The sequence below is a fragment of the Coccinella septempunctata genome, chromosome 9, assembly GCF_907165205.1.
Source record: "Coccinella septempunctata chromosome 9, icCocSept1.1, whole genome shotgun sequence".
Lineage (NCBI taxonomy): Eukaryota > Metazoa > Arthropoda > Insecta > Coleoptera > Coccinellidae > Coccinella > Coccinella septempunctata.
The window spans coordinates 18293736-18308845 of NC_058197.1; the positions used below are offsets into that span (position 1 = coordinate 18293736).

General features: G+C 43.2%; 1 protein-coding gene across 6 annotated transcripts in view; it reads right to left on the bottom strand.

Moving 5' to 3' along the window:
- Nucleotides 1-15110, bottom strand: part of LOC123320889 (cytospin-A-like) — a 29244-nt gene that overhangs the window by 2660 nt on the left and 11474 nt on the right. For 2 of the 6 annotated variants that reach the window (XM_044908376.1, XM_044908374.1), the window contains 10 exons: nucleotides 10589-10794; nucleotides 10290-10477; nucleotides 8551-8724; nucleotides 8330-8469; nucleotides 7756-8278; nucleotides 7516-7704; nucleotides 7329-7454; nucleotides 7124-7267; nucleotides 6419-6581; nucleotides 1031-5686 (listed from right to left, as the gene is read on the bottom strand). In XM_044908376.1, coding sequence (XP_044764311.1) covers nucleotides 1119-5686; nucleotides 6419-6581; nucleotides 7124-7267; nucleotides 7329-7454; nucleotides 7516-7704; nucleotides 7756-8278; nucleotides 8330-8469; nucleotides 8551-8724; nucleotides 10290-10379 — 6117 coding nt within the window. In that variant the 5' untranslated portion in view covers nucleotides 10380-10477; nucleotides 10589-10794 and the 3' untranslated portion in view covers nucleotides 1031-1118. Of the gene's footprint in view, nucleotides 1-1030; nucleotides 5687-6418; nucleotides 6582-7123; nucleotides 7268-7328; nucleotides 7455-7515; nucleotides 7705-7755; nucleotides 8279-8329; nucleotides 8470-8550; nucleotides 8725-9843; nucleotides 10011-10289; nucleotides 10478-10588; nucleotides 10988-11054; nucleotides 11158-15110 lie in introns of those variants that run through there. The other 4 variants (XM_044908373.1, XM_044908372.1, XM_044908378.1 and 1 more) reach the window with 4 other exon arrangements.

A 15110-nucleotide genomic window follows, 5' to 3' on the forward strand; every position in this document is an offset into this window, starting at 1 on the left:
ACTTCTTGGATCTTGCAGTTTCTCTTTCTTATAGTTGCATTTTCCTATATCGCAGAAAGGTTCTGGGCCAGTTTGTGCCCCCTTTATGGCTTTGATTCCAAAGTGACCAGGAACCCAGACCAAAAAGACCTTGTTGTTCTTGCCTATTTCATCGATTTTCCTTCGGCCCCTCCCATATAAGCTTTGAGTCGACGACTGAGGAGTTCAGTGGTTTGATATCAGCTTGACTATCAGAATGTCTGCTTGAAGGTTTCTTCCAGGTTTATGTCCACCCTCGGTAACTCTCTAAATTCTCTAGAGCTGCCTTGACGTTTGTTGCAGTTCAAACCACTGTTCCTCCACGTTTTCTGGATAAAAAAGCCTCAGAACATCCTCCTTACGTCACCATGTAAATCCAAGCATCTTGCTTAACCAGATCAAAGTTCCTGCTAACTTCCTCACGTTTTTTTTATCCAGTTTGGGCTCTTTTTCTGGCGAGTATATTGGCCTCTGTGCTTCCTTTGATAGAATAAAGATAAGATGTTGCCATTTTCTGCTCAGATCATTCGCTGTTCTGACCAAAGAAAACTCTTTTTTTTAACTAAAGGGGCTCGTAATTTAATTATGAAACTAACTGTGAAGAAAGCCTTCAATTGGAGCGAGAATTCTTCAATTGGAAGCTTCCCCCAGCTTCTCTTTTCTTTGGAAATTGAAGGAATTCGAAGAAATCCAAGATTTGCCAGTCTGTGATGATATTTGACGTCTATCACTACGAATTTTTTCGTCTACCCCGAAGATATTTCTTGAAAATCTTTCGAAATTCGTTTCCCCATCTACCTCACTCGTTCTCATCGAAGTTGGTCTAGAATTCACTTTGCTGAACTACTTGACGAAGTCATAGCATTGACCAAACAACTGTTCTGGATTGATCCAAGAAAAATTTGGAAAATATACCAAATGCTACTTAAAAAAACTCAAACAAACACACTTTTTCATGAGGGACTACACCAGACATCTCCCACACCTACATAAAAGCTAAAAAAAAAAACACTCGAGTCGAATAAAATCTATTTACATACGAAATACATAAAGATGTCCATATAAAGACAAAATATATAAAAACAAAACGTCACAACTCACTACCACTCGTCTTTGGCTGCCGCGCAAGATGCCGTGGAAGCGTCAGAAGACGTGGCGTCGTTGACTAGGCCAAAATTGAACAGGGAGGCGTTGGATCCCCTCTCGACCATCGCGGCGTTCAAGGTGGTGAAATCCACGCAGGGTATGCTCGTCTTCAGGTTCAGCTCGGACAGCTTTACGTTGCCGACGAAGGGCTTCTTGGAGGTCCCCTTCGAGGCTTCGCTGTTCTCGAACAGATGCTGATAGTCGGCGTTGGTCTTGGACTCGACGGGATCCAAGATGGTGATGTTGAGGGGTTTCTCGTTGGTTTCGAAGGTCTGCTCGGGCCTGTCGTCGGAACCGTTGTCGAACCAGTGCTTGCTGTCGGTCTTGAACACCAGGTCGTAGGCCGCCTTCTCGTTGAGCAGCCTGGACAGGTTGGTCTTCTGCGCCTCCCTGAACTCCCTCATGATCACCGAGTTCCTTTCGGTCTCGTCGTTGTCCGATCCCAAGTTTTCGAATTTCTGCTTGAGACGCGTCACGTTCTCCTTGGAAGCCCTGGGGGCGGTTTCCTTAAGACCGTCAACACCCTCGTCGCTGCTCTCGCCGTAATACGACAACCTGAAGGGCGTAGACCTCTGCCTGCTGGTCTGGGGCCTGCTGCAGGCCTCCTGGAAGTCGCTGAGGTCGTTATCGACGTCGAAGAGCGTTATCTTGGACTCGCTATCGGCGTAATCTATCAGGGCTTCCGGTATGATCTGACTCCTCGTATCGAACTTATCGTTGTCCAGCACCTCGTCGATACGGACGTTGTAGACGCCGCTGGCCTCGTCGAACTCCTCCAGCTGATCCCCGTCCTTGATGAACTTCTTGGTTTTGCGCACCATCACGTTGGACGAGGCGATGGCGTCCACCAACTTGGCGATCGACCCTTCCGAACCCTCCCGTTGGATCTTGCCGACCTTGGCAATCGTCTCTATAACGTCGCATGGCTCGTCCATGGCTTCACTGAAATTTGGCAAAGGTTCTTCATGCGGTTCATTTTCGACTTGGACAACTGTGACGTTGTCAACGGTTCGGGACACAGAGGAGCGCGAATCTGTGTTCGGGGACGAGGTTAAGCGAAACCAGGAGTCTTTGGAGGGTTTCCTGGGTAACGGCTTTGGTTTCCTTGGTTTCGACGGTCGATTGTTCGGAGTGGGTGGGTGCAATTCCTGGGAGTTTGCGTAGACCGGTTGGTAGTAGAGCCAACTGGTGGATTTCGAACTGTTTGATCGACCTTCTCCACAGTTCCTCAAGGTCACGACTGTTGTCGAAGTATATTCCGAATGGGCAGCATCTGTTGAGTCTTTAGCTCCATCGAGATCACCAACCCTGCCGCTTGAAGTGCCAACTGGGGTGGAAGATCTTTCTCCTGAGAATTCCAATGGCTCTGAACCCATCGACCGTTCTGTTTTGGATGTGGATCTCGGTTCAGAAGAAGGAAAACCTGCCTGAGTCTCCTCTGATTCTCTCTTTCGTGACAGCTCGAAAAACGTGTTATGGTTGATCTCTTCGATCAAGAAATTCGATGTTATGCGTTTAAGGTAGCCATCGTCGTAAGTTGTTATGGCTCTTGACACAATCTTCGAAATATTACTGATTGATCCTTGTTGGGGTGATGGATCTCTGTCTTGCCCTTCACAACATCCATACTGGCGTTTCCTATACTCTACGCTGTGGTTTCTTTCTTCTTCCAGAAAGTTTTCAGTGGAATGTCTCAGTATATAATCTTCTGTAGATGTCTTTCCAGGGTTAAGGTGAGGATCTTGCCGAAAGGATTGTTTCCTTTCTTCAATCAGGAAATTTTCTGTTAAATACCTTAAGTAAAAACGGCCGTAAATTGGAGTAACCTCTGACGAGGTTATTGGTTTTTCTCCACTATCTTCTAACGGGTGTTCAGAGGTTACAGCTGGATCTGGAGCTTCATCATTATTGTTCCTTAAGTACTTATCTTTCATCGATTCTATAAAAGCCAAGTCGTCCACATTTATATCAGAAAGCGGCCTGGACAATCTCTTCCTAACTGAAGATAACAGTTTCATTTCGTTCTGCGACAAAACCACATCACCCTTTCCATCTATCCCATCACCAGACAAACTTTTGTTTCCCTCTTGAAACGTCCCTGGTACTGAACTAGAATCCAAGGCGTTCTGTCTGCACAGAAACTTCCTATAACGATCTGATTCAACGTCGGTTGTGCCCAACTTATCAACGTCTTCGAATTCTTCCTTATACATCTCCCTCACCCTTCTTATGTACTCCATTTCCTCCTTGGTAGGATGGAATCTTTCCGAATCTTTTAAATTTTCTTTCAGGTCCTCTTCAACCCCAACATTATCTGGTTCCTTGTCTAACGACAGCTTGGTTTTGAAGAACCTATCGAAGAAATTTCCCCCATCGTCTTTCGAACGTCTCACCTCGATGGTTCCCTCTCTGGCGTTGAAGATATGGACGTCTTCCTCGTCGCTACTCTCGCTGGAGGACTGCTGCAGGTCTTGGCTGTATTTCCGTTTGATTTCCTTCACGACGTCCATGTACAACACCCTCATCTTCCTATTCTCCTGTATCTCCTCCTCGTCGCAAGTCTGGTCCAGGTATTTCGTCAACCAGTCTTCTTGCTCTGCGACATTTGAGTCCTTGGCTTCGTCCGCGACCACTTTGAGTTCGACGCTGTAGAACGATTGGTTATCTTCTTCGTTCGGAGTGTCCTCGTAGCTTTCTTCGTTGGAATCCTCTTCTTTATACTCTGAAATCCGTTTGTACCTTGCTAGAACGTCATCTTCCTCTTCCATCTCAATAGAGTTTATCGACAGCAGTCTCATCCTGCAAATATCTCTTTGGTCTTCTTCTTCTTCAACGGGAAACGATATACGTCCAGTGTATCCATCATCATCTACGCCCACACTACTTCTCCTGAAGTTTTCTGATATATCTTCTATTTTCACACCCTCCTCCATGTGCCCCACGTCCAAACCACTTGATTTCTTTTCCGATTCGAAATGTTCAATGAACACCACTTGAGCCTCTTCACGATTTCCAGCCAAATCTTCAGCACTATTGTCGACGCTGGACGAACTCGAGGATACGTTAAAAGAAGCAGCGAAAGACATGGCCGGAAGGACTTTGGTCACCACTTTGATCTCGATTTTTGGTTCTACCCCTCCCTCCGATGGTAGATTCTCCATGGAGGAAGAAATCCTCTTGAAAACGTACCGACTGTCACGCACGTCTTCCATACTCTTACTCAACCTAGAATCTTTCTTGGAAGAGACCCTTGAAGGATACCTCAACACCCTATTTACGTCAGTCAGATACTTCTTCATCCGATGAACTTTCCTCAGTTCCACAGTCTCTTGTTCTACATCTTCTCCGGCGGTTCTCACAATCGGGTCCTTGATGATGGACAGTAACTTGGTGTTCTTCAACACAGACGCTTTAAGAGGGGAACTGATGGTAACTTTGCTCCTTTTGAACGTAGGTCTCTTCCTCAGTTCAGGTTTTCTGCCAAGGTTCTCCATGGACGTCTTCAAACGCACCGCGAATCTCTGCTCTTTGGTGAGCTGTTCCTCCGGTACCTTGGGGTCTATACCCTTATAGATGTCCTCCAAAGATTCGAAACTCAAGAATTCCTTGATGACCACGCAGGAATTCCTCTTGTCGTCGAAAGAGACCCTTTTCCTCTGGGACACGTTCGAGCTGGAATCGGAATGGAAGCTCTTCAGCGATGATCTCTTGTTGGAGGGTGGTTTGAAGGCTTCCAGCTCGGCGATACCGGTAAGGTCCTCTTTGCTGCTGTATCTCCTCAACGGGAATTCCCTGGGGTTGTCCAGGGAAGAGACGCGGTGGTGGTTGATGCTGGACGTTCTTGGTGGGCGGTCTTGGAGGGAACCCTTGGTATCAGGTGGGTTTCCCAGCTCGGTGAGATCTTCTTTGCTGCTGTATCTCTTCAGGGGATGGTCTGTATGTTCATCCATGGAGGAGACACGTTGATTTTCAACGTTGGATGTTCTGGGGGAGTCTTGTAGGTAGCTCACGAAACCCTTGGTGTTATCAGAGGGTTTAGGTTCCGAATTATCATCCGAGAATCTTCTGTGGCCCATCCAGGAGAACCTATCGGTATCCAAGCACCTCAGATCGGGGTTCTTAGCGATACTTTCCAGTTTAGGGTTAGAATACACCGATTCTAGCAGCGGTTTGCTGATGGCGAGCTCTTGTTTACGTCTGGGAGCCACTGGTTTGTACTTGGTACCGTCGTTTTCGTATAGACTCTTCAATTTTTTGACGACAGCCTGTTCGGAGGTCAACATGTGGTCCGGTTTATCCGGGTCTATCTCGTGGTACATCTTATGCAGGGATTCCAGGATCTTCTCCTCCCCTTGCGACAGCTGCTTCTGATGCCTCGCCCATTTCGGACGTTTGGTCGATTTCCCCGTCTGTTCGTTGGGGGTTTCCAGCAGATTCGGTAAACTCCCGAAGATCCTCCTGGACGCGTTCTGTTTTCGGTACGGTTGGGAACTCCTCCTATCTTCCGGCATCGCTGGATCACCTGACAACCACACAATACCGGTCTTGTAACTAGTTCTGAAGGACGTCACTAAAGCCTCGACTTTTCACAACATTCAAAGCACTAGAAGCACGAACACAAGCGACGCGTTCAGTCGTATCGGTCGGTATCTGTCCGTTGCCATCGCTTATCTAATCAGCGAATAGAGAGTGACTCATAAAAAAATTTATTTCGCATTTTACCTGGATCTCGCGTTATTTAGAATCTTGGTACGTTCGAGAATGAGGAAGAAAAGTGGAACAAGAGGCAACTGGGTAAAACAACTATTTGCCGTCATATCCCGGTTATCTTATTGTAAATATGCATATGATTAGCCCTGTCTGAAACGTGTTTTTCCTTCGAATATTCATAAGGCAGTGTACCAGGTGCGATCGAAATTTTTGGTAGCACAGGAAAAATCTAGAGGCATTTTCCCAGAATCAACCCAGTTCAAAGCCCAAAGGATACAGATTAATGAGTTCTTGAATCCCTGATTCCACGCAAACAATTTTTGTGAAGCTTACCTTCAACTGTAGTCACATTTTACAAGCAAAATCATCAGGATATTCCTTCAGATCTCGAAGAATCGTTCATTCGACCCTTCAATTCATAAAAGATATAACAGCAGATTATATACAGGAAAGGAACATATACGAGTACACTATAACGAACATCCCCAACCACAAGAACCGTGATAGCACCCAGCCAAACAGCAAAACGAACCATCAGACTCACCTTTCAACTTGTCCAACTGAGCCTCGAGCAGTCTGACCTTGTCCCTATGCTCCTTGTTCTCCATGATCATCTTCTGGAGGTCCTGCTGGGCCTCCGTCTTGAAGTCGTTGGCCACCCTCACCGAGGTCAGGAGGTCGTTCTGGAACTTTTCCCATTCTTCATTCTGGAACAATTTCGAGTGTTGACGAAGTTTCTAGAGCAGACTAGAGTATCAACGGCGTCTTATCGGCTTACACAGATAGATTATATGTTGACACTGATCTTTCCTTCAGATACGTTGAAATTTATCTGTTTTATCTGGATGATAAGGGGATTGGGTGGACTACTGGAAGGAGGAGTGATTAAGTGCGTGATATTTGATAGATTACATCTTTTCGTTAATATGCCTGCAGGTAGTAGTTCTACTATCATTTAGCTCCAATGGCCAGTAGTTCTAGCGACTGGTAGTTCCAATGTTCCATCATTTTGACGCTTGGTGAAAACTGGCTTATTTTTAGTACAGATAAACTACACTGTCTCCGACTTTGTCTTGTGAGAGGACGATTTACTCCATATACTTCGATATCAACAAACCAACCGATAAAATAAAAACAAATTGAATGACAGAAGACGCGAAACTCCACCAAATTATAGAGAACAGCTGTGCCAACTCAGCGACAAGGACAGTTTCGAGGTTCCTCGTTAGCGGACTTCACTGACACTTACCTCTTCCTTCCTCAACTTCTTAACGTCAGCCAATTCGTTCTCCAACATAGCTATCTTCCTCTCGGACTCGCTGAGGTTCCTCTGGGTCTCCGCCAATACGTCGGAAAGGTTCCTCTTGTCCTCTTCTTGACACTGGGCCTGTACCTGGAAAATAAACGACCCGGAGTAGAACCATGGGGTACACCCCGTCGAGGACGAGATTTACCTGGAGCTCATTGATTATATCCTGAAACTTATGTAGCTGCTCGGTCAAGGCAGATTTTTCCGACGCCAACTTCTCGTATTTGTACTCCAAATCGGACTGGATGGTCCTCGCGTTGTTTCTTATGACCTGGAAAAGGTTTGAAAGGTTATGGAGGTGTTGAGACGCTTTCGAACGGAGGTTGAATAACCTTGCACTCTTCCTGGAGGATCGAGACTTGCTCCTTCAGTTTTTCGATCTCGTTCTTGCTCCTGGCCAGTTGTTCTTTGAGGTGGGCCACTTCGGACTCCAAAGCGTCCTTTTCCTTCCTCGCGTTGTCCAACAACTCGTCCAATTCGGATTTGTCGCTAAGGGCTCTGTCTTGTTCCAGTTCGTTTATCTGGAAGATCAATTAGTACTAAATCCTATCGGAAAAAACAGGAAATATCACCTTTGTCCTTGCGTTCTCTAGCAAATCCTTCAGCCTGTTGATCTCTATCTGATTACCGCTGCACTGATCCCTCGCCTGCGTCAGTTCTTGGTCCAGTAGCTTATGTTCGGCCTGTTTCGCATCCAGGGTACTTTCCAAGGTGCCATTTCTCTCAGTGACGACTTTCAGCTGCTCGTGGAGGGCGTCGTTGGCCTCCCTCAACTCCTGGAGCTCCCCGCTGAGTTGCTCGTGCTTGGATATGAGGGATTCGTGCTCGTCCTGCGCTGATTTCAGGAGATCCACCAGTTTCTCCTCGCGTTCCTGAGCCGTCTCGATGCCAGGCTCGTTCTTCTCCCGATACAGGACGGTCTTCAGGGATTCCACCTCGTGCCTGGTGTCTTTCAGCCTCTCCGTTTGACGACAGAGGGAGTCGAACATCAGGTTCTTCTCTTCCACCAGTCTCTCGTTCTCTTGCTGGAGCTCCGTGAGTTGTCTCTGGAGATCTGTCAGTTCCTGGAGGGTGGCTTGGAGCTCTTCGTTGGTGCTGAAGATCCGAGGGTTTTACACTGAGGTCTACTGAGTGTGAGGTACCTACCTGTAATGCGTCTCTTGCATCTGGTTGATTTTATCCTGCAAACAAGCGACTGATATTTCGCTGACATTGCTGCTCGAATGTTTGTCCCAGTCGGGGGTTGGACAAGCGGTAACATCGCCGCAGGTTCCATCTTCCATCGGCTGAAACAAAAAAAAAGGTATGGGGTTCCCAATGGATCTATTCTAAGCCCAATTTTCTTGAATGATTTCGTATAAACTCACATTGGTGGCTATGGAAGCAGGTGCGGAATTGTGGTGTCTGTGAGACTCGTATAAGAGTTGCTGCTTTTCATTGTCTGAGAGAGGAGAATGGGCAACATCCCTCAGTCTGTTCCTCAGAGCCGTGTTTTCTTCAGTCAGTTGCTCCAGTTGGAGGTTGCTCTGCTCCTGGTACATCTGCAATTTGAAAAGGATCTGAATATCAAGATTAAATAAACAGTGTTTCGTTATAACTGGCACATCTTCAGGTGGTCGAGAATTATTCGGGAAATTTTTATATTGAATTGCGCGCTCTTCAAGGACTGCGCGTATAATGTGCTGCTATTGATGGAGATATGGGAAAAACGTTCTTCACGCATCAAGAACTGGGTATATAGCGCGGAGTAAACCGAACAGAACGTAACATTCCTCTGCTCCAAGAGAGCGAGGAGGTTCACAGTTGAACAACGGTTTTTTTCAACGATTCACCTAGTAAATAGGGATTGAATTAAAAGGCGATCTTGTGCTTTATTTGGGAAGACCTTCAGGCTTTAGGTCCGGCCACAAAAACAACCAAAGACTCAATTCCGAATCATCGAAATAGGCGACTCGATGAAATTTAGTGCATAGACGGGGTAGTTCAAACGTCCCAATATCGATTTAAATCATAGAGAAAGACGGGTAACCTTGAAATCCAAAAATGGCCGACCTGGAGAAGACCTATCATAAAAACTCCAAACAATTTCTCCTCCGTTGATAAAATGCATTTCCTGCCTTAAAAACCGGTATCCTCGAGCATAAATCTCCGCGCCAGTCATAGATCTAGATCAAGGCCATCGATTGAAGTCGGAGAAAACTGAAATATTCGCCAGAGGACCATAATTAAACCGATTCGAAGCAGAGGATTGCAGCAACGGACTAGGTGAAAATTAAGGACGTGAACGAGTCCATTAGTTATGGTCTGATTGAAAGATAACGAACGCCAGGACCTAGAGTCGCTGACGCATATTTTTAATTGATATTTCCGATGATTGAGCAGAGGAACGCGAGGAATTTCTTTCCATGGTGTTTTAGATCGAAACACCTGGTGTACAAGGAACTGGTCTCTCGATAAAAAACGCAGAGAAGGTGTCTGAAAGAACAGTGTTGAATTGCCATCATCGATATGAAGAACAGCTGTAATACTCTGCAACGAATGAAGAGATTCTTCAATTTATTGGATATGTATTTCGATAAAAAGTTGATGACATGTGAAAGATACTCTAGTTCAACATAACGCCATCAATATACCATGAAAAAAACTCAGTGCTATCTTACCGTTGCTTTAGTATAATCTTGATTCAATAATGAGTAATTTATTTGTACCAATAATCTCAGGGTCGTATTGAATTTTTTCACGAGAATAAATGGGAAGAATTGTAGTTAAAAGTGTTGAAAATTCCCATGATACACACGTATAAATTACCGATACAGTGCTTACACTGATAAACAGGTAATAGGACTTGGATTCGTATCACTATCTCAATTATAGACCCTCAATTGTAAACGTTTGAGCTCGATTAGATTAAACGTCATTTAGGTCAATGAATTATCTTCTCGAATGAATAGGATCTTGTATTGTACTGCCTGGCCTGGCCTGTATCGATATCGCAGTATACAGAAGCTTCACCCATTGACTCACACCTTGTACCGATAAAAACGATTTTTCGGGGTTCCTCAAGGGTGCTTCCTTGGGACAAAAATATTTTCCATTCAGCACTCACTTTGAGGTTTTCTATTTGGTGTTGCAGCGAATGTATTTGACCTTTCTGTTCTCCCAACTTCAAGGCCAAGCTGGATTTTTCGGTCGCCATCTGATGTAGCTGCGTCTTCAAGGATTCTATCTCTTGGAGGGAGTCCAGCGTTAAGGATTGGTCGCCAGTATCGAATTTGTTGTTATTTTTGGTTAGTCCTGAAACGAAACAGCCATCAGGTACCATAATGAACGTCAATTAGACCTTGTGACCTTGGAAATTGACGTTTCTACCAAACGTCAACTGTCAAACGAAGTATACCTACATACCTTTTCTGTCATTCTTCCTCTCAGTCGTCCCTGTGCCGGAGACGATCTTGTCCAGTCTGTCTCTGCTTGAAGACTTCCTTGGTTTGGTAGTACCAGTCTTTTTCGGGGAGTTCTGTTCCACCGCGTTCAAGTTTGTCACCGAAGAAGACCTCGATAAGTCTTCTGGGGTGTGAATCTGTCCGTCTAGCTTAGTGGACGTCTGTCCTCTGCGAAATATTGCTTTAATACTCTTCATTTTGATTAAAAAAAAACAGTTTCGTGTGTTGGATAATATTTTATTCAAAGAAGGCACTTGGTTCGAAGATTGTCAAAGAATTTCGTCTACTCTGCGTTTGCGGATCGTTTCGTACATTTTTGGGGGGTCACGAATGGTTTTCTGGCATAGATCTCATGTGGTCCCTGTGGAAAAGAGGTTATTTTTCGATTAGTCCATTGGGATTGTAGGGATTAAAGTGCCAGGTTCGACCTAAGAACTGTTTCCAAGGAAATTGCGCAGATTGTAGGTTTACTTTCAACCCTTAACAATTTCTTCGTTAATATTGTATGGTTTTCCAAGTTCACAACACCTTTTTTTGACGTATGATGTGTAGGTTATCTATGATTAAGATGTCTAAAAATATGGTATATGCACTCTTCAATTTTTGAATGGAATGACTTTAGACTAAATCGAAAATAAGAGATTCGTTTCGTGGCGGCGCCACCATGTTCTATCCTTGTTCTATGAAAGAAAATTTAATGATACTCTCTCACTTTATTTTGTTCTTCGTTTATATCGATCACAGATTACAGTCATCTCTGTGTTCCTGATGTATCAAAGAATCAAAAAAAAATGAACCGGACTATTTTCTCAGCTGTCAACGAATATGTGTGATTTACACTTAAATTTTCGTTGTAAAAACGAATCTGCCGATATTTCAACACTATCGAAGGATTCGAAGAAGTTCTACTATTTTTTTTCAATATAATTTTTGTTTGACAAATTGTATTCGTGAGGAAGGTAATTCAATATGATTTCAATAAAGCACAGTTGATTGGCGAAATATTCAATATATTCAGTTGACTGAAACGCAATTTTCACTATACTTGTGAAGAATATTTGAAGAACAGACTCGAACAGATTAACGTATTTCTGTTTATTAATACATGCTCACAATTCACATAACGTATTTTCAATACAGTTCCTTTATTGCTTAAACATTGCAGAAGTTGCCATAAAACTGTTAGCTCTATCCGTCCCGAATGTTCATCTGATTTGGCTCTGCCTCAATTTCCAACAACAAAGAGTGATAGTCCAACAACACCGAATTCTTAGCTGTAGTTCTTGATTGTCCATACAGAAAACTGAACCACATGTTCATTAAATTAATGTTGTACGACCTTTCTCGAAAGTACCTAATACATTTTCACACACACATTAATCGCTTATAAATACAGCACATTCGCAAGTCGTAGGAATGCATTCAAATTATTTTCAAATATCAATTGACTTGACAACTGTCAATTTCTAAAAAGCGCTACCTACAGTGGGAAAAACGAAACGTATCTCTTATTTTCAAAGATGGAAAAACAAAATCTAATCAGTGCATACACCATGTTTTTAGACATCTTATCTATGATGAAGTGTTTGAAGGATTGTACATAGATTCGTACATTCTCTTTTTGTCTTCATAAATAGTACTGACGTAAGTTCATAGAAAATTGAGAAATGGTCATGGTGAAAGCATTTTTACGTTATTCAGTTAAAAATCTGGTAGCCATGTCCACGAGTGTCTGGTTTCCGAGACTTGATATGTTTTCGACGAAGAGTAAACATAGAACCCCTGGTTTCAGTTCTGATGAAATTTCGAACGGGCAATTTGAAACTGCCTGAACACGACCAGACGCACTTTGCATATCTCCCCTATTTGCATATCCGATAGGTCGGTTAGCAAATCGCGCACAGAGTTTAATATCGATCAAGGAAGGTCAGTAACATCCAGCCGACCGTTCATATATACAATGTCGCATTTCTCATGACCATGTCACTCTCTCGATGTTATTAGATTAGACTTACGCGTACTCTGTTTTATTAAATCTGTTTTGGCGGCGTGACGTACGTTGACAGACGTCGCGCTTTTTGATCGTCAGCGATCCTGTGGCTGCCATGATTGACGAATTCATGCACAGTTGATCTGTGGATTTTTATCAGATTTCTTTTCATTCGGTTTGGCCGAAAGGCTACCACGTCATCGATTGTAAGGGTGAAAGAATGAAGAAAATAGGCGAGAGTTACAAGGTCTGCTTGATCTGTCTTCTGTGGTTCAGGAAGATGTAACTACAGAAAATAGAGACTCTCTGGCGGAATCTGCAGAGGCTGGACCATCCCAGAAAACTCCTTGGGGACTTGAAACATTTCGAGAGATATCTGAATCTTCTACACCTCCTTACAAAATTGCATAGGATGGGCTTATCAGACATGCATCTTTGAAACGTTCTTACTGACATCTGAAATGATGATTATGCTCCCAGAAGAATGGAACTGTTAATAACTCTTCAACTTGGAAGGAATAATTGGGAATTGGATACTTGCATTCCATATTCGAGTACCAAGAAATATGATAACTTGGGTAATGAGAAGGAGTGCCTTTTAAGGCATTCCTTCTACAGATAATACGAATAAACGGTGTTTACAATGCGAGATAATACAATCTATAGTATGGGTATGATTCAGGGGTATTAGAATTGATACTAAAAAGAGGAAAATCCAACCATGACGTTTGTTGAAATGTTCTCGAAACCGAGGATGAATCGAGAGATTTTGTTACGTTCACGTCTACCCAAAAAAAAGAGTAGAATACGCGTCTGATATTCAATCTCGTATAATCCTCGTAACATTATGCAAATTTATGTAAGTCAGCTGTGCATCATGACGATTTAAGGAAATTCCTAACGAATAATGCAATTTGAAATTCTAATCCTCCAAATTGACCTGGCCAGTCTAAACTTTTTTTTCATTTCTCATAACCCACTGGAACTTTGTCAAAACACAGTAGCATAAGGAGTCCAGAAGCACCAGTGAAAGACGAATTTATGGATTTATGGTTTCTTCTTCTTTATAATGATTTCTTCTTCTCTATGAACCGAACTGTCAGCCTTGGACCTTGGACTACTGAAATCTATCAGTTTCAGTAGGGAACATTTCTTCAGATAGCTTTTCTTGTATAATTCCTGTTTGAAATACCAAACCAAAATCACCATATAAGATTTTCCTCACCAACCATCAATCAATGACTCAGATTAAACTGGATCCAAGACTGCCCAGTCTGCTTACAATCAGGAAAAGTTTACTACCTACTTAATATTCTTGCTGTTATCCTAGCAGACTTCCTTAAAGGGAAACGATAGTTATTTACTGCGTTGGCGTACAATCAACCGCTTGATGGCGCCAATAAAACGTCTGATCTGGATGGTATTGACTCACAATTCTGTCGTATACGGCTCCTCTCCAATTACTCCATCGGAAAATAGTCTTAAAAGGAATTCTCAAATCTCCCGGTTTCCACGTCGAACGCGTAACGCTGGCAACGTTGCAATTTTCGATGAAAAGTGTCAATTTCAAAAGTTACAACGCCATACTTTGTGAAACTGATATTTATCGATGTGGGGGGTCATACAATCTCCGGCTATATCTCGATCGATTATTTATAGCCGAGAATCACAATTCTTTCCCATGACATTCAATGAATAGATCGATTAAAACGGTATTCAGTGGTTCATGAATGAAATTCTACGTTATCAGGACACCTTGTTATCAAGGCCATTCGGATTTATATGTATGCGTCAGTTTAGGGCAGATTTTGTCGCCATCTATCGGTAGTGTCTTCTGGAAATACCTACACGATTTCTTATTTACGACTTCGATAGTAAAAATTTAACGATATACCACTTTACGGTTTATCCGATAAATATCATTTACAACCACTGATTAAATATGGGAACTGATGAATCAGTTGAAGACTTAGAAATTGTGCCTCAATTCAAGCAAAACGAGAAATATTACTTTAACTTCAGAGGACGCAGCATCTAGTAATGGTATAAACAGATCAATAATCTTAATAAAGACACGCTAATAGCATTTCTGAAGCCCTATAAATAGGTGACGTACAAGCGAAAATCGAACAGACCTTCAAGGATCAAGGAGAGTTAAAAGAAAGCACGAAGAAGGTGGATAATAATTCACAACAAGGATACTCCAGCTTTCAGTCAAAGGACAAGCTCTTAAACGTCTCAAGAAGTCATTCCTATGTGGATTCAGGCATTGGGCAGTATTGTGGAACGATTTCAAAGATAGTCCCAAAGTGAGCAAGCTTTTGTCTTATGGCGTTCCTCCACAGCTTTCCAAGTATAGTCTAGTACGTCTATGTATAGGCCATTTATGTCTATGTATAGGCCATCCATGTCTTTGTATAGGCTCTTTATGTCTATGTATAGGCCATTCATGTCTATGTATAGGCTCTTATGTCTATGTATAGGCTCTTATGTC